Raw genomic sequence first — 19,149 nt, forward strand, 5'->3', positions numbered from 1 at the left:
CCTCACTTTCCCTCTCTCCATGTCCCACCTACTCCCTCCAGCAGGTGTACTCAAGACCAACTGAAATAAACCTGACCTCATTCAGTACTGCTCATGTGCACACGCAGCAGACAGCCAGCTAGAGAGATGTCTTCTGAGGGAATAGTTCCCTGCTCCTGGCTTCCTTGTATAAAAGTGTCTTCAGGTAAACCCTGCAAGGCAAACAAAAACACACATACATATTTAGCAGGCTGGGAGAGAAATATTATAAATTTGATATCATAAGTCATATATAAATATCAAGTTGTTGTCATATACATATCCCATATTCCAACTCCATTATCAAATATGATTGAATGAATCTGGATACATAATACATGCATACATATATAAAAATGTTGGTATGCAGGTGCCAGTTTGCAAGGTGTTAATCAAATAAAATGAAGCAAAAAGATCAGGCTGAATCATTTCCAGCAAAGCTGAGATGGACAAAATGTCCAAACATGGTCTTGTTCCTTAGCGGTGATTAATCAGTGTTAATTTTAAATTGGTAGTGTGCACAGAAAGCCCAATAGTGTCTATATATGGTATAATATCCTGACTTACTCACAAAAAGAGCAACCACATAATCTGCTAATCACAGGCAAACAAGAGCTAAGTCTCTGTTTTGGGTTAAACCATCATGTTTCAACAGCTAACCTGCTTAAGTGTCACACAAGGCCAATTTAATGGTATTGGCCGATAAAGCCGGTCTTTATGAGTATCATGTGACTTGGTTGTACTCAATGGGAGCATTAGTCAATAGATTGCTGCATTAGGAATATGTGATCATGAACATTAAATATGGATGGCGCACCATGGGCCTGTTCCACATGAATAATTCATAGGCAGATGGATCGAGGCATACGGTATGGAACTGAATGTAAGTGCAGAAAGACAGGGGGGGCTCATAACAATAAAGCAATCCTTGTAATTATCATCAGTGGCAGGCATCGTAGCCGGCCAGGTGATCCTCCTAATGTACCATTGTCCAATAAGCGAATTTAGACCGGCATTGCTCACTGTTGAGGTATTCTAGCACTCAGGTATCCATTGACTGGGTTTAGATCCCATGTCAGTTATCTCTGTGTGTGTGTGTGTGTGTGTGTGTGTGTGTGTGTGTGTGTGTGTGTGTGTGTGTGTGTGTGTGTGTGTGTGTGTGTGTTTGTGTGTAAAACCCTTTCAGTGACATCTATCTATAACTGTCAGTCGGTCCCTGGCTGTTAAACAATCGCTCATTCTACTCCAAACCATCCTGAAACAGAACTGCACCCAACCGACTCCTGCCTACTGCTGACCAGCAGACAGTATTACAGAACCAATAAAGTGCAATGTAACCATTTATGATAAGGCAACTGGCCTTACTGGAACCAAGTGCTTGTGCATGGCATTAAAACAACAAAAGCTACAGTGAATAAATAGCACTTCCCCTACCAGCATAACTGTGCAATATGTTAGCGTCTGGACTACCCTTCCAAATACCCTTCCATGGGACTTTATGAACAAACAAATCCCTTCCTTCCCTCAAGCTTCATAGGATACTCTGGCAAAGTGGCCCTCCTGTAGTTTGCCAGATTTAAAGACTATTTCCTGTTTCCTAAACTTTGTTTGGCTGATGACAACATCTCTGTTGGTCTGTGGCTCTAGCAATGTAGCTAATTCTTCTGTTTGTATAATGCAGCACAAAGTGGGTGCAGCTTCAGAGAAAGCTACACGTGTCGCTACGGATACATCTAGAGCTGCATGTACAAGTCACATCAATCGTTTAGAATCATAAAGTGCTAATGGTAGAAAATAAACACTAGAAGTACAATACAATCAAGGTATGCCCAAGATGGGGTTTCAAAATGTTGCCTTTCATTAAAGAAATGTTGAATCATTTCGGAATGTTGTTTGACATGGATCAGAAATATTCAAGCCACATCAACTGAGCTGACATATTTGAAAAAGATAATGATAATACTGTGTCAATCCAAGTCCAAGTTGGATGACCATCTAAAGGTGAACTATATAGTGCAAAGAAAGAGAATCAGCACAAACACAGGCTTTCACTGCCTCATGCTGTGTTAATGTATCTGCATGCACTGAACGCTATTCAAACTTATATATCGAATCAATGCTATCCTTGGTGTCTTCCAATGTAGCTTCAAGGCCATGATGTTCTTGCTCACCACCCCACCACAGCAGTCATTATCTTGTCAACACGCCTCCTGTCAGTCAAGTACAGTCTCGTCTGTAGACTAGGAGAAATGGGTGAATGTGACACATGATTCCAAAAGCTGTCACTCAAAATAAAAACACAAAAGGTTGGTGCTAGATTTGGCTCCCTGCTGCTCTGGGAGTGGTCTGGTCTGAAATATACTTCCAGTCCAGTCACATTCCATCGTCTAAAGTAATACTTTGCTTCTCACTTAAAGTTTTAGAGCCTCCATTTTGACTCTGGTACCATAAAGACAACCCACAACTAGAGCAGGCTGGCCCAGACATGTACATAGGCTAATTGTATCCTGTTGCGTTATAGTCAACGGACTGAGCATACCTGTCAGAGAAATTTGGGTGCTTTGTCTTCATGTGTACAGTTAATGAGAGGAATGCAACAAGGCTGAGGCATTTAGCTAGGGAACCCTGGTGGGCACACACAGTGGACAGAGAGGTAAAGGCTAACAGGATGTCGGGAGACAAGGGGGAAAAACAACAGGCGATATAGAGAGGGTCGATCTCCTTTCATGCCAGAGCTTATTCGCCAGTGTCCCCAGGGCAAGGAGTTCCCATGAAAGCCACATACCGGACAGAGTTATCACAGTACATCAAACACATTCAGGGCCCATCGCTTCTCTCTCACCAGCCCTGTGCCTCTGTGACACACACACACACACACACACACACAAACACATCCAGTCTCTCTCTCTCACTCTACATCTCTCACTCATGCTCTCCCAGTGTCTCTTGCCCTGTCTGTCACACTCTCTCCTACTAATATGCGAACATGCAAATATTCATCAGCCTACAGCAGACACACGCATGCGCAAACACACACACACACACACACACAGACACACAAATCAACACCAATCTGACAGGCTTTCTCTTCCTCTATCTCTAACGTCTTACGTCTCCCAGACAAACCCTAAAATGCACTCAAACAGCACATCCGACTATTAGCCAACTATTTGGGTCTTAACAACCTCAACAGCGATGGTTGCCATGCCACGTGATTAACACAATGAAATGAACTGATGAAAATCATGATATTCTTTTTTTTTGGGTAAGTCAATGAGAAAAACAAATCTGCCAGTATATGCAATCTAGATTGTGATTGCGTGTCAGATTAATTGTGCATTCATTAATCTGGAGCAAATGAGAAGTGAACAGCTGACACACTGTGCTCTGTGCGGACCTGCAGGCCTGTTCTGGGGCAAACACTTCCCCGTGTTACACTTACCACCTGCGGCAAGCCAGGAGCCCCACCTAGGCTGGATTGTTTCTGAAATGAGAAGAGAAAATCTTGCTTCGCTTGCTGCTGATAGCTGGGATGTGTGATTTGGGTTCTCTCCTCAAATTGGATCAGAGAACTCCCTCCATCTCTTATGGAACTTTATTAATTTCCCTCCAAACATAACTTATACCCCCCCAACTCCCCAACCCACCAGCACCAACTCCTGCCCTTTTTTTTCCATTCCTCTCACTTCATGGGCACCCATCCACACATTAATCCCCTGGGACTAAACAGCCGCTGTAGAATTAGACAGACAGACAAAGGGGTTTGGGACAGTGTGTGTGTGTGTGTGTGTGTGTGTGTGTGTGTGTGTGTGTGTGTGTGTGTGTGTGTGTGTGTGTGTGTGTGTGTGTGTGTGTGTGTGTGTGTGTGCGTGCGTGCGTGCGTGCGTGCGTGCGTGCGTGCGTGCGTGCGTGCGTGCGTGTGTGTGTGTGTGTGAAAGTGTGCAAGTGTGCGGTTGTATGTGTATGTGTGCATCTGTGTGTGTGTGCATGCTGTGTGTATTTGGGGGGAAATGTGCACGTGCATTCAGGCAGACAGGGTTACATTGTGATGGAGGGGACACAGATTAAATAGTGTAGCCTGTATAAAAAGTATGCAGGGGGGCTCAGGCAGTGTTTTATCTGGATTGAGCGAGCTGACACTCAGGTTCAAACCGCAGAGAAAAAAGAGAGAGGGAGACAGAGAGGGAGAGTTAGTTGGGGAGGGGTAGTGGGGATGGCTACATGAAGGGGTGGGAAAACTGTGTGTGAAAGAGAACAAGAGGGAGATGAAAAAGAGGGGGTTGGCATAGACAAAAAGCGGGTTGGAGGGATTCCGCCTGATCAAATATGTGCCAGTGGAGGTGTGAATGAAAGCAGTGACTATAGCTAAATTTCTGCCTGAACAAAAAACAACTGTGGTTTTAGACAGGGGGATGAGATGCGGGAAGAGAATAGTTTTAGATTGGAATGGCTTGGACAAGTTGGAGGGCTGCATTGCATTAGGGACAGTTTGGCTGGGAAGGTATGGCCCAGAGCTGCTAATGGAAGCACAACAGTATGAGTGAAACTGGATAGTTTTGGCAATCTTCCTCGTACTCTAAAAGCCGTTCATTCGGTCAATCTTGTAGCCACTTTCGGCTAAGACTGCTAGGGCAATGCCGATTCACAACAATTAGGGCTACAGAAAATAGGCTCTTACTTTCATTCCTAACAATTGAATATAGAATCAATATTGTAATGTTATCTTCTTGGGAACAAAAAATAGAATACCATTTTGGAATAGCCAAAATGTAACATTTCTGTAATAGCATATATGTTTTTAATGCAAATAAATATCTGAAATCAACAAAGCACAATTCTCATAGTAATATTTTTTTCCAAATTAGGCCCAAAAACACCAGGAAGGTTCTTAAATTTTGCACTTAAAATTGCACGCCCATGTTGCTAGACATACTCACCATCATAATATTCATCAAAACAAGGGCTTTGTGATTGCAACACAACCTGCATAAGAAGCAGCCATGCATAAAACCGTAGTTAAACATGACTTACAATACCCTCATGGAGATCTGTGGGTACTGGCATGGGCGTGGCTACAATTATGATTAATGCAATCTTTGTGGTTACTGCTTCCACCAATCAGCATTGCTGCCATTGGCTTCCAAAGAACGATGAAGGAATGTAGAGCCACTGGTTGGTTGTACCATTCGGCCTGAGAAATTATACTCCATTGTTAAGCATTAACTAACTATGCTAAAATAAATACACACAGAGGGTAAACAGCACTAACACTAACATTGATGTTAAGATTGCATAAGTGTAATAAGATCAATTATCCATATTATGTTTGCATATTTAATGTACTGCATACATGTTACAACCTAAATAAAATGAAGGGCAAGGGGGAGGATAAAGGCTGTGACATAACATCACATCTGGAAGAACTTTAATGTGGTGTTTCACTTTATAATCATTGTATGAGCATAGCTGCTGATGTTAATATGTTGTGTGTGCTATAACCAATTAACAGAAATTTTACATTACGTTTTCTAGCCTATTCACATTCAAGTATAACATCCTGAACATTCTGCTTATTTTTCCACATCTTATGTCTAAGTACATGGAATTTAAGAACTGGTGGGGGAGGCAAAAAAAAGTCTAATAACACTGGTCACTAATCACTGGTCACTGGACTGTTCTCTTTCATTTGGGCCACCAGCAGGGCTGGAAACACAAAGTGCTCTTGTGCAATCCAGGTCAAGCATGGAAGAGAGGGGTGTAGGTAGAACAGAGGGGCGACGAAATGACGACGGGAACGTTATCTAGATAGCAGAGGGCCATTACACACCCTTCGTCCAGCTAATCCAGGGGCAAGCGGTGAGCCTTTAATTAGACCATTATTAATAAGGATCACACAATGCTGAAGTGGTGTCCTAGCATTGGAGCTGACATTAACAGCTGATCCACTTTTATCACTTCAAATCGCCCACTCGCTGAGCGGATCACCTCTGAGCTCTCATGACTTCATAGCTGAAGATAGAGATGAATCAAATCTGATTGAAAATGCCATGTTACTATTCTGTTCATTTAGGCCGTAAAGAGCAATGGCAATAAACATGATTAACTTGATGTAGTCGTATTGTAGTTAACCGTTAAAGGGTCAAAATGTTGTTTGATGAAGTTAACAACGTGCTACAGCGAACAACGTTGACGGAACTGTCAACCACAGATACATTAAATAATTGTGGTCGATTAATTGTGCATGCTTCATTATTTACACTGTATGCAGGCTCGCTAGTCATTGGCTAACTGGGTACTCAGCTGACTTTAAAAACGTCAAGTGGTGACAGAAGAAAATGTACCAGGGTCGGAACAAGAGAAAATACATTAATGAGACACAAACACAAACAAACGCTAAATCGGTTGCCTCGCAGGTCAATATTCATTCAGAAAGCTATAAATGTAATGTTTATAGGCCTATCATCCCGCCCCTCTGCCTAGGATACACGATTGACTACTATATTCGTATACCCACTAAATAAACATAGACCCGATCCAAATGAGTGTTACCTGATAAATAGCTTTACGTCATCTAGAATAGACACGTATATATTTAGTTGCTACCGGCAATGGTATATTTGCTAACGGCTTCTTAAAGCATTATGAATGGTTTAAGAAGCCTATGTGCGATCAATAACATCGGTTACATTGGAATTGGACAACAATGGCAAGCGTCTGGCTCTCAACATCATAGCTTTGAATAACAATAAACAAAACTCACCCAAATGTAACATCTTGTCGGTTATTTATCAGACGAGCAGGTCAGCCCAGATGGCGAACTCACCGAGACCTACACATCATTTCGTTAGATAAGCGCCGTTGAAGCGTTATAGCCACACAATGTACAAACGGTCTTACGTACACAATTCTTTTTTACACTATCTATTTTACACTACTACCAAATATATAGCAAGCGCGTGTTTGGTCTGGTCTGTTTTATAGGCTTCTGGTGGTGCAGTCGCTTTGAAAATCCCCACTCGAGTGGATCCTTGGTGTGTGCGCGCGAGTCGATGTACGTGCTCCAGTTCAGATGCTGCCAGCCTTTGCTTTGAGGTATTGTCCTCCGGTCCGTCGGTACGGAGACTCAAACGTACACGTGTTCATTCATATTAGAATACAAATTAATTATGTACACAATTTACATCCTATGACTCACGCACGGGGCGTTTGGGGGGTTCAAGAGCTTTGGACGTGCTCGCTGTCGCCGCTTCGCTCTTTCTGTCGAATACACTTGCCACGGGCTAGAGCTAGACCAGACACACACCACTTGTCATGGCATCGTTTCGCCACAAGAGGGCGGTAGTAGACGTTGTTTACGAGACGTCTCAGAATAAAGCTTTTCACTTACGATGCCCAAATAAATGATGTATTCATACGGTATTTGATGTCAATAATATAATATAGAATATTACAATGTAGAAAAACGTGCTTGACTTCGAACAAAATGACAGGATAAGATTCATCATGATAAATTGATTTATTATGATTTATTATTAAGAGCTATCAAATACATCATACATTTCTCTCTCTCTCTCTCTCTCTCTCTCTCTCTCTCTCTCTCTCTCTCTCTCTTCTCTCTCTCTCTCTCTCTCTCTCTCTCTCTCTCTCTCCTCTCTCTCTCTCTCTCTCTCTCTCTCTCTCTCTCTCTCTCTCTCTCTCTCTCTCTCTCTCTCTCTCTCTCTCTCTCTCTCTCTCTCTCCTCTCTCTCTCTCTCTCTCTAAAAAAACTCCATATCCAACTGCCTCCAAGCAGTATTAAGTGAAAAACCCTGATATATGTCGCCATCTTGTGGAATCTATAACGAAATATCATTAACAAAAACAGCATGGAAAAGTATGACATTTAAAATTTATTTCAAAGACCCTAGATTACATTGAATTGATCAGCATCTGAAAACACGAGTGCAACTACACCAACCAAACACTACACCAATGGTGACCACAATATACACCAAAGATTTGGAATAACCAGATGTCTGATGAATACATTGGAGTAAAACATATCCAAAAATAGAGAAAAGCAAGTTACCACAATAATATTTATAAATTATAGTACAAGGCTTGGCTTGCAAAAAAAAATGTAAACATTGGGCATAGATTTGCAGCAATTTCATCAGATATTATCAATGCAAAACCGAACAGTACCAATAGAAGTTAAAAAAGTAGAATGTCCATAAAATAGCAATAATAAGTACATATAGAGAACAAGAACAGGAAGCAACACACTGATGTAGTTGTAGTCAAAGAAGTTATCAGGATATTTATAAATCAGATTATTAAATGTCTTAGGTAATATATCTATAGTAATATTTTTACTGATAAGACTATTAATAGCGGCAAGTGTCATGAAAGTGATTAGTTTTGCCAACAGATACAAAAACGGACACAGCAGTTGTAGACCTGCAGAGGAACTTAACAGTTTTCACCTACAATGGCGAAACATACTGCAGACTCATGTCCTGTTGCATTGAAATCCTGAAATCTGTCTAAACCAACGGATTTACTCAATTTAATTCTTTCTATATGAACACCAACTACATTCTGCCCAAAGTAGCAGCAGGAATGCCTCTCATCTTCGCATCTTTGCATGCTGGAAATTGTAGTCCATCAATACACATCCACGGTCAAGTGTCTGATATGGGCAGAAATACAACATACGAGTTTGTCTAAGTAAAGGAAAGTTTAAATATTCAAAGCCTTTATCGGCTGGTGAGGTCTATCAGGCACGGTTCACAGTGAAAGATCAGGGGCTCATGAGCGGCACGTCAGCTGCTCCAGGCGTTCTTTGTACATGACTTGCTCAGAAGAAAGGGAAGAAGACTTCTAGACGGGAGCTAGCTCTCCAGGGGTGCGCGCAGGGGTATGCAGCCGTCCATCTCTAGAGACTCTGGCCAGCCTTCGTACTTGTTGCTGCCTTTACTGTTCTTCATACGCTGATGAGGAAAATACAATGATAATATATACAGACATATACATCAGTGCTACAACTGGTCAAGATTGACTTTCTTATGCTAAAAAGATAAGATATTTAACAGCAATTAGCTTTATGCCTTCAAATATTTGATCGTGACACCAAGTATAATTTGAGAACTTTAAGAACATTCCAATCACAAATCACAAAAGGATCTGAGAAGCTGGTTGGCCATCGATCATCAGCCAATTCATTTAGTCTAAATAGTTTGATTACTGCTTTCTATAAAGCCAGATCAGAAGAGCCGATTAGCTGGTCTGTTTAATATTTTGCACATGTTGCCTACCAATAATAACTTAAGAGAGCAGTAATCAAACTATTTATTCTAAATAGTTTGATTACTGCTCTCTATAAAGCCAGATCAGAAGAGCCGATTAGCTGGTCTGTTTAATATTTTGCACATGTTGTCTGCCAATAATAGCAGTTGTGGATTCATAATACTTTCTCATCTCTTAATTTTAATAGAAATGCTTATTTTTAAGCTTGTACTGTCGTTGTGTATGAGCGTAATAATGAGCGATTGAGGAAATGCGCCACACATGTGGCGTTATCCTTTAATAAGTTAACGAGAAGCCTAATCCCCCATCGACTGCTGTCCAGAAGGAAATCCAGTCATCACAATTCACCTCTGGTGTGCCTTTGTGGTGGAAAAGGGACTTTGATGTCACCGAAAAACCGTCTTTGGTTGATGCAGGCACGCTGCTGCTTTGGTTGGTCACCTTTGTACTTTTCCACTTGTACCTTTCAGGTAATCTAAATTCCCCCTAGACATTTGTTTCAAGTTGTTTGTTTTATATCAAATAAATACCTGTTTGATTTAACATTGATTTGTGTGACTCCCTTATTATGTGATGGTGTACGAGTCCACCGTTACAACACCCTTAGTAATGACCATGTACCTGCTCGAATGGACTTTTATTCTCGATACCCTTGGCGCCAACGAACACCCAGCTGTCTCTAAAGGCCAGCTCCTTTGCAGCCGTGCTGCCCAGCTCCTCGAACAGTCGTCTGGCTTCATCATTCATTCTGCAATGGAGAAATTGGTAAATAGAAGTGATGTTCACTCAAGTAAATGCACACTCTGTCTTGATTTGTTAACCATTATCATCAATGTTGCAGGGTGAAGATGGGCTATGACAACAATATCCGGGCATAACAAGCTAGCTACAGCCGTGGCGTTACTACGCTGATTCGCGTTTCTACCAGGGTAAAAGCACAGAGCTGTGCTGCCTGAGATGGTCTAGCTGAGGTCGGGCCAAAGTGAGCCCGACCGCCTCCAAGAGGGCAGCAGTGACGTCATCTCTGGTTGCTGTTGGGAGCGAGAGGTCATCTCAAATTGTAGGAATATAGACCTATAAATATACAATAAACTGTGCGTTCTTGTGTATGAGACACAGCGGCATGCACAAAGAGTATGTTCTCAACAGCTTGATTCTTTATCTTTCGTCTTTGTTCCTCAATGAAAAAGGACAGATTTAGTTCAGATTAGTCTTGGTCTTAAGACTGGATATTGGACATTATTTCACACTATTAGATCACTGGTATCAATATTAAACATGTTATATCAAGGCAATATCATAATTCACAGAGTAGGCACTATGAGAAATATGTGTGAAACATTGTCCAAAGTGAAAGAGTCAAAAGTCTGAAATAAATATGCTCTCAATGAGCCATCAAACTGGGTTCATCATCAGTTACCATTATGTGTCTCTGTCTGTCTTAAACAACCCAAATATAATAAATGACTCTTACGAACCAATCAGACTTCATTATAGGCTATAATATAAAACTATACAGGCAATAAAAGTGTGTGTTGTGTCATCGGCTCAAGACAAGTGTGAAATCAGTAAAGACATACCTTCTAGCAGGAACCCCAGTTGTAATGGAGAATAGTAAGACAGTATAGTGGAAAAATGCCACAAGGCATATCCTTTTGTTTGGTTTCCAGGTTGAGGACAATTAAATGAACATGAGCGAAAGATGAGCCCAGCGTACAATTATATTCGGAAAAGAGCAGCTTTATAATACTTTGGTGCTACACTGTGAAGTGATCAGCTATATATATATATATATATATATATATATATATATATATGTTTGCGATTTAATTATTGCAAATTATTATTATTAAATTATTACCAGCTCATGGCATACGCCTCAAAATCCTTCTTGGCTCTAAGCTGTCTCCATCATTCAAATGCAAGATCCAAGATTTACCCGTGATTTAGCACGGCTCTGGTCATGGAGCTTTCTCAAAAGAGTGTTTTAGGTTGAGTAGAATCATTACAATCTCAGTTGATACAGTTAATTTGATCCTGGATAGCTTCTGAAAATTCTGGAAACTATTTATTCCACAATTGTTTTTTTCTCGTCCTACGTTCTTGGAGAGAGAGGAGGGACAAGTGAGCATCTTGGACTTACTTAGTGGCAGCATCATCAAAGGACGCCACAAACACCAGAGTTCCCTCATGGAGCGGTCGGATGAATTTCAGCAGGTCAGAGACATCTGAAAACAACAGATAGAGCATATAAAGCCAGGAGTCATGATCAGCGGGGGTGTATGTGTTCCCATGTTGGCTATGAGTGTGTATCCTTTGGAGGAGGCAAATGTTTTAAATACCTCCTGCCCACATGTCAAAAGACTTGGTTTCTAGCAGCTCTCCCGTCACGCCTGCATATCAGAAATGAAGGCAAGATAAATAAACAAGTCAGGCCAAAGCTTTGCGCAAAGAAGCCTAGAGGAAATAAAAAGAGTACCTGGATGGATTCAATCTTACCATTTACTAAAGCTACATTAATGCCTCGGCCAGCGTTGTCCTTCAAACTGCTCACCAACCTGTAATACATAGAATCATTAGCTTCAAGCAGAGGGCCAGGCAAGGTTAAGACATCAGTTCTCGTTAACCCGTGCCCAGTGACAGGAACATGAGGGACAACATGGGAAAGAAAACGAGGGCCAGGACTAGAGACAAGGAAGAAAAAGATGGTGGTGAGGTATCCAATAAACAAACCGAGAGTTTGAATACTTGCATTCAGCTCCCCAGAAAGATGTGAGGCCTGGTTAAGGCAGCACAGAGAAAAAGAAAAAGGGATGGGAGAAATAAAGATCAAAGGGGACAGCGAGAGACAGAAAAACAGAAAAAAAGAGAGTGTTGAGGACGATGAGGCTATGCATCACTTCTCACATCTTGTCTTCCAGGCAGATTTTGGGTCCGATCACATTGGCAGCTCCTGACACCACACGGAACGCGAGGTGCTTTGGAGGACATGGGGCCGAAAGGCCACATTTATATCTACGGGGACGAGGCTCTGCTAAAGAACACAATACATTAGTCAGCTAAATGTACTACTTTCCATATGTTGGGCATGGACATGTCATTGTAATTTGACTGACCGGCTGTTGGTTCCTCACTTGCGCCTAAAATAACAAAAACAGACAGGGTTTTTAACACAAAAAACATGCATGAATGACATGTAGCATAGCTTGTGTCAATTTGATTCTGTTTACCAGTAAAGAAATGTCGCACTGATGAGCCACTGTCCCCTCCAAATATAGTGCTGGCCAAAAACCAGGTGAGTCCGACCAATAGTACCACTGCTACTACTCGTATTGGCCCTGTCACAGAGGTACACATTTCCAATCAACCAGTGTCGGCAAACAGTTTGAAATTAATATTTTTTTTATCATAATTGTTGACTACCAACCTGCTAATCTCATGATTAACTCGTACACAGGCCTGCAAATATAGATAAGAGAATATCGAATAAAACAGAGTCTGCGATAAACAGCCAAGCGATGATGGGTCAATTATGCAAAGGCGAGGCTAACCAAGGCTGCATTAAACATACGACCAATTTCACAAATTAACACTGAACAACTGTCAAGCGCAATCGCAGCCAGCACAAAACATCACAACAATGTATAAAGGAGAGAATCCTACCTATTGTGTCAAGGTTACAGACGATGATTTACTGAATTACTTGCCACCTGGGAGTTTATTTCTTCCGTTGTTTTCTCATCGAGGCGACGCTGTTGTAAGTCAACTATTGGATATTTGAAATAACCGAGCCATTCCTGGTAGGTCGATGTTTAGTCGAGTGTATTCGTCGAACGACACTGACATATAATTGAGAAACAAAGTGTAAATCTGTGTGGTAAACCCATAAACTGTTAAAGGTGAGCAAGTACCTTCCGGAATACTAGTCCGCCTGAGCCTCAGGAGCCTGAAACATAAGGTATACACACGACACCTAGCGAGCCCACTGAGTCTGCGCCCAAGTATCTCGGGAATATGAAGTTAAAATATAAAAATAATAAAATATAAAAATGACACTGTGTCGTTACAATGGCCTCTCCACACACCCATATCACTTATATTTAGAAATGGGAAAAAAATATATTAATATTGCTTTACGGACAAGCGAGCAATTGCGAGCATTGCGGTGCGACACTCAACTTTACGTCCTGTTTAGAAACTAAGATGGCTGCTTCCAGTGCTGTGCTTTCCATGTCCAAAATCATCAAACCTCTTTTGGGTGGACGACTGGGGAATACGGTTAAAGTAAGAAAAGGCATCTGTTACGCTTTTTGTCGCCTTCCAAAGCTGAGCTAGATGTTCAAAAGCCAATATGTTTTTTTCTATATACAAGGTCATTTGGTTAACTACCAGCTAAGTGAGCTAGCTCAGTTTTTAACCTGTCGTTTAGCTTTACGTAATAACAGACTAATGCCTAGTGTATCAAGAAAGTGCTGTTAACATCCGTTCTCTCTTCTTCCCTTTTTATAATGGCAACTTATTTTAGGTGCTTGGGCCAACGCTGACAAGCTGTCGGGAGAGGTCATCGGCTGCAGTGAGTGTCACAGATAACCTCTAATCACAGCTATGCAATATGAATAAAAACATAGCCCTGTGTTGTCCTTATTCATCCCGTGACGAAGCTGTTCCGAATGTCCCGATTCGCAGCTCCCTATTAGCAGCTAGTGATATGCAACCAGGGAACGAGTCGATCAAAAACAATGTATTTGTAATCTATTCTGTTTTATGCCATATATCCCCAGTATAAGATTCAGTCCAAGAAAAGGCATTGTTTAGATCGGTTCTGAGTGGGAAAAAAACATTTGGGCCCGACTGAAGGTTGTCAATATGTGTGAACATTGAAATGGGTAAAAAATCATCTACATCATGCTGTGAACTTCCTCATGGACACCCTAGCTCAGCCGTCAAGTGTTTAAATGTGAATAAGGAGCTGGATTGTCAGCTGTCATGGAGACCATGAAAACGACTTTGGGCCATGCTCTAAGCAGCATAGTGACAGTCGATTTAGCATATAACATGCGTGTTTTGGGTGGCCCAATGTGATTTAACCTGTGAAAATCTGTTCTGTGTGGGAGGAACCATTCGGGCCAGACTGAATCTTATACTGGGGGATATGTGCCATAACACATAAGGATTACAAATTACAAATATAGTGTTTTTGATCAAGAAACATGTCATGGTACCAGTGGTAACCAGTTTAAAAAACTACTAAAATCAACTTGCTTCCTGGTCGCATATCACTAGCTGCTAATGTCCCTTCTCTATCATGTATGGGTAGAATTGTGGTGTTGTGGTTTGGGGCTGTTCTTCATTCCACCCTCCCACTCCCCTTTTTTCATTATTTATTTGTGGGAATTGGTTCTCTTTGGGAGAGGAGTACATCTAGCAATTAGTCTAACCTTAGGAATGGTCTTTTAAATGGTATGTCCTATCTATCATGGCTCTCAAATTAACTATTGCTGTTCTCTCTGCTTTTCCTGCTGTGGATCTTCAATAAACAGGGAGAGAACATAGTAAGTCTTTTCTGAGGGGTACTTCTTCAATGGCAACCTACTTTATTTTCATTCTTTCATCCACTATATGTTACTCTTAATATTCAAATCAATAAATTCTTGAACTCTTGCATAATGTGTGATTTGTCACTTTTTTAGCCACTCCCGGCAAAATATGGAGGCAGACACACAGTCACCCTCATTCCAGGAGATGGTATTGGACCAGAGCTGCTGAATCATGTCAGAGAAGTTTTCAGGTATGTTATTGTTTGTATACTGTTTAAGTAACAATTTAGTATAGTGTTGAATGTGCTTGGGCGAAATTCAGGTTGACTAGATCACGGTTGTTGTTTTTTGGCGTCAAAAGGTTCAGCTGCGTGCCTGTGGACTTTGAGGTTGTGCACGTCAACTCTGCCATGACCAGTGAAGATGACATAAATAATGCCATTACTGCCATCCGCCGTAATGGAGTTGCCCTTAAAGGTAAGAAAATGTGAGAAACGTGAAAAGGATTTAACATTAAGGTCAATGTGCATAACCCATGTCAAATATATGCCATTTATATTTACCTATTCTGTCAGGTAACATAGAGACAAACCACACCATGCCACCCTCTGTCAAATCCAGAAACAATCTGCTTCGGTGAGTGATTTGGTTGAATGGTCGGTACTTTGGACAAAAGCCTTTTTTGTCAAACCTATTATTGTTCAGAGCTGGTTTCCCTTTCTCTGAATCTGTCTCTTTTCATGTGCATCCACAGCACCAGTCTGGATCTGTATGCCAATGTGATGCACTGCCAGTCCCTCCCAGGTGTCCAGACCCGACACAAGGACATTGACGTCCTTATCGTCAGGGAGAACACAGAGGGGGAATATAGCAGCCTGGAGCACGAGGTCAGTACACACCAAACACACGCCCACACACACACACAATTTTTACTTTTTTTTTTCTAATGCTAACATGTGTTTTTTGTCTTTCTATCTTAGTCCTGACTTTGTAGTCTATACATATTGAGAAAATGTGGTTATTTTTTGGTTTGATGCCAAATCAAAATAATTGACTAACTGAGTGTAACATGATGCAATTATAGGTTTCCTAATGGTTAACATGCACGCTGTAATTCAATTCTCTGCTTGAGCCAAGCCGGCTTTTTCAAGCTTGAATCTGATGCCCCTCGTGCTGTGGCACTGTCCTACTGCAGAGTGTTACCGGGGTGGTGGAAAGCCTTAAGATCATCACCAGGGCCAACTCCCTCAGGATCGCAGACTACGCCTTCAAACTGGCCCGGGAGAAAGGTCGCCGCAGGGTCACCGCTGTCCACAAGGCCAACATAATGTGAGTCTGCTGGGGGCCACCCATGCCATTTAGATTAAGTCACCTTTACTGCCTGCCTGTTTTGGTATTAAAAAATGTATTCCACCAACAGGAAGCTTGGTGATGGCCTGTTCTTGCAGTGCTGCAGGGAGGTTGCGTCTGGATATCCGGATATTCAGTTTGACGCAATGATCGTGGATAACACCACCATGCAGGTAACAGTCAGTTAGGACACATAGCTGTAAAGGGTTTTGAGTGGTCATTTTTCAAGAGAAACATGAACCATACTTTTGTCTCACGCATGGGGACACCTTTATCAGCTGGTGTCCAACCCGGAGCAGTTTGATGTGATGGTGATGCCAAACCTGTATGGCAACGTGGTGAGCAACGTGTGCGCTGGGCTGGTCGGAGGCCCCGGCCTGGTGCCTGGGGCCAATTACGGCCGGGACTATGCAGTCTTTGAAACGGTAAGCAGTCTGCACAGTTAAAGAACCATTGGGGTGAAGAAGATCCATTCTTTGGTGTTTTTATTCTTAAACATCCACAAACTATAACATCTGCAAAGTATGGCTGCTGATGGTCTCCGGTCAGTTGTTTTTCTAAGGTCGTCGCTCTGCTTCTACCTCCCAGGCTACTAGGAACACGGGGAAGAGTATTGCCGGCAGGAACATCGCCAACCCCACTGCCATGTTGCTGGCCAGCTGCATGATGCTGGACCACCTCAAGTAAGGGTCCACCTGCTTTGATTGCCTAATCCATGTTCAGTTCTGGTGCTTTTCTCACAGTGCATGTGTTCTCATATGTGAAATTGGGGTTCTAATTGTACTCGTTCTCTTTGGATGATACCAGGCTCTACGAGTATGCCAGTCTGCTCCGTACTGCGATCCTCACCTGCATGAACGAGACCAGGGTGAGTCCGCTTCTCCCGGCTTTTCAGCCCTCAGCTTAGATTCTCCAACACAGAATGGCCCTCTTGCTGGCCTGCACGGACTGTGTTTACGGCCAGATATACTAGCAGAGATTATGTTGTCCTTTATCTGATAAAAGGCTGCTGAAGGAAATTTTTGTCAATGTACATACTTGGAGGCAAATGCCTCGGCTCATTCATTTTTCGCAAATGTAAAAACCGTATGCCTGAATTGTAAATGTGTTTTGTCCTTGCAGTTGCACACTGCTGACATCGGGGGGCAGGGCACCACCTCTGAGGTTGTCCAGTCCATTATGAAGCTCATCCAGAGTAAGGGACAGCTCACCACCGACCTTTAAATACCACGACCTCCCAGGCAGCCAGCCAATCATCAACCTCTGATTAAACGTGGACCAACATGTGTCTATATTGCTATTGTTAAGCGCACAATAATAAATGGCGGGAGGGTTAATGTATATGCATGCGGATTGTATCAATGGTTTAGGAACTGTTACTTTTGGGTGTGTTTGTGTTCAGTGTACTGGTCCCCCACATTCTGTCTTAAGACATATTTATTAAACAAGACTCTTCATGCAATCACTGTGATCACATGTATCACATCTATCCATGGGGAAACCACATGATATTGTGGACAAGGTTTTGGATTAAGTACATGTTGAATTGCTTTATTGTTGGGTGAAGTGGTTCATGTTACCTACGTTCACACACAGTAGTGCATTATAAGTCATATGATTTCCTAATCTGATTCAGCCTTTCCGTTCAACCGCAACAAGACGTTTCCATTTGGCCTTAAGGTAGAGATGCTTTTCTAATTTACTGACTCCTCATCATCTGCTGGGAGAAAACATTTGTCCCCACATGCCTGGAGAATGGATATCTGAAGGCTATGTTTGATAAGATTTTGAAAAGTACTTTTGTTTAATTTGATCAATTTGTTTGTCTCTCATGCGACCTAGCGGAGATCAGATAGTTTGATAACGCATCACAATGTGTAATTGCTGGGTGGTTTTTCCCATTAACATTCTAGCATTTATTTCATGCTATATGTATTGTTTTTTGGATCTAGTTATTAAAATAATGTCAACATGTTTGTGTGTAAATGTACAACATAAATATAATAAAGAGGTTATCAAAAGAACCTTTGGAAATTACCTTTTTGACCATTGTGGGGAAATCTGTATGAAATGAAAACGGCATAGTCTATTTTGGATTAACGTTTTGCTTTTAGTTATACTATTGTATCCTGAACACGGTATTCATTGTTTTTTTAGATAACGCAGAACTGCAAAGTAGCATAGTTCCCAATTTCACACAAAATGCATGCCCGTCCCGTATCCTGTGAAAGCAGCGGTTTCTTGCCTCTTGTGTGCCCACTGGATGGCGTCAGCACAGTCGCCCTCTTGTAGATCGTTAAAACTGTAGGTGCGGGTCTGCATCTTTCTCGCGGCATGTGTCCCGTTACAGCTGGTTGACAAGAAAATTGCCCGTTGTAATTATTTGGGTCTGCAATAAGCTTACATTTACTGTAGCCTTGACTAGTGTGAAAACTGCTGGAAGGACCGGAGAATTGTGTGAGAAAGTGATATTTAAGACCATAAATATGTTTTTCAATGTCATGCGACAGAGAAACTATTTGGCCATCATTCAAAGCAGTTCTTGGTTGGGTGTTGTGTGTGTAGTGGTTTTTGACAGCTGACCTGTTTTAGCTCAGCCAGCTTGACATAAAACCAGGTAACCAGGTAAAACTGGAATTGTTTGTCCCCAAACCAAACCACGCCTACTATTACCTCACCCACCCCAAAATAATAATTTACGAGAAGAACAAATAATAACTCAAAATCAAAACCATTCCTTCAACGTTGAGCCAGCATACACAGCATATGGCATACAGTTAATAAATATCAAGACCTCATTAAACTGGAACAAGGTTCATGTGTACCCTATGGACAGATCTCACACAGATGGAGAGTTAGAATAGTCTTGCGAAAAAATAGGCAAAAAATAATGCATAATACAATTATGATAATAATGATGTGATTGAAAACATGTTGAACATGAATTAATGTTTCGG

The 19,149-nt window shown here is 41.7% G+C and overlaps 2 protein-coding genes across 3 annotated transcripts; one reads left to right on the forward strand and one right to left on the reverse strand.

Moving 5' to 3' along the window:
- Positions 1-7,886: 7,886 nt before the first annotated feature.
- On the reverse strand, positions 7,887-13,376 carry fam3a (FAM3 metabolism regulating signaling molecule A). Of its 2 annotated transcripts, none has more exons than XM_084480109.1 (10): positions 12,969-13,376; positions 12,733-12,764; positions 12,536-12,643; positions 12,422-12,445; positions 12,213-12,336; positions 11,805-11,863; positions 11,648-11,698; positions 11,449-11,533; positions 9,927-10,053; positions 7,887-8,989 (listed from the first exon to the last, which is right to left on the reverse strand). In XM_084480109.1, the coding sequence occupies exons 2-10, from the start codon at positions 12,743-12,745 to the stop codon at positions 8,891-8,893; spliced, it is 690 nt and encodes a 229-aa protein (XP_084336235.1). In that variant the 5' UTR covers positions 12,746-12,764; positions 12,969-13,376; the 3' UTR covers positions 7,887-8,890. The 2 variants fall into 2 exon arrangements, with proteins under 2 accessions (XP_084336235.1, XP_084336234.1); XM_084480108.1 differs by having other exon boundaries at positions 12,213-12,339.
- Positions 13,377-13,498: 122 nt separating this feature from the next.
- idh3g (isocitrate dehydrogenase (NAD(+)) 3 non-catalytic subunit gamma) lies at positions 13,499-18,216 on the forward strand. Its single transcript, XM_084479891.1, has 13 exons — positions 13,499-13,589; positions 13,831-13,878; positions 14,846-14,857; positions 14,996-15,093; positions 15,204-15,319; positions 15,418-15,478; positions 15,597-15,729; positions 16,038-16,171; positions 16,263-16,365; positions 16,471-16,617; positions 16,781-16,875; positions 17,000-17,060; positions 17,315-18,216. The coding sequence occupies exons 1-13, from the start codon at positions 13,509-13,511 to the stop codon at positions 17,414-17,416; spliced, it is 1,191 nt and encodes a 396-aa protein (XP_084336017.1). The 5' UTR covers positions 13,499-13,508; the 3' UTR covers positions 17,417-18,216.
- The last annotated feature ends 933 nt before the right edge of the window (positions 18,217-19,149 follow it).

This window comes from Micromesistius poutassou (genome assembly GCF_964030765.1).
Source record: "Micromesistius poutassou genome assembly, chromosome: 15".
NCBI classification, from domain to species: Eukaryota; Metazoa; Chordata; class Actinopteri; order Gadiformes; family Gadidae; genus Micromesistius; species Micromesistius poutassou.

What these genes read in the sequence shown, in the direction of transcription:
- idh3g (XM_084479891.1), top strand. Translation starts at nt 13,509, where the DNA reads ATGGCTGCTTCCAGTGCTGTGCTTTCCATGTCCAAAATCATCAAACCT. An exon ending in TAATGGAGTTGCCCTTAAAG is followed by an intron (nt 15,320 to 15,417) that starts GTAAGAAAATGT and finishes CTATTCTGTCAG; the next exon opens with GTAACATAGAGACAAACCAC. An exon ending in ACTATGCAGTCTTTGAAACG is followed by an intron (nt 16,618 to 16,780) that starts GTAAGCAGTCTG and finishes TCTACCTCCCAG; the next exon opens with GCTACTAGGAACACGGGGAA.
- fam3a (XM_084480108.1), bottom strand. An exon ending in AGTGCGACATTTCTTTACTG is followed by an intron (nt 12,446 to 12,535) that starts GTAAACAGAATC and finishes TTGTTATTTTAG; the next exon opens with GCGCAAGTGAGGAACCAACA. An exon ending in TTTTGACATGTGGGCAGGAG is followed by an intron (nt 11,534 to 11,647) that starts GTATTTAAAACA and finishes TGTTGTTTTCAG; the next exon opens with ATGTCTCTGACCTGCTGAAA.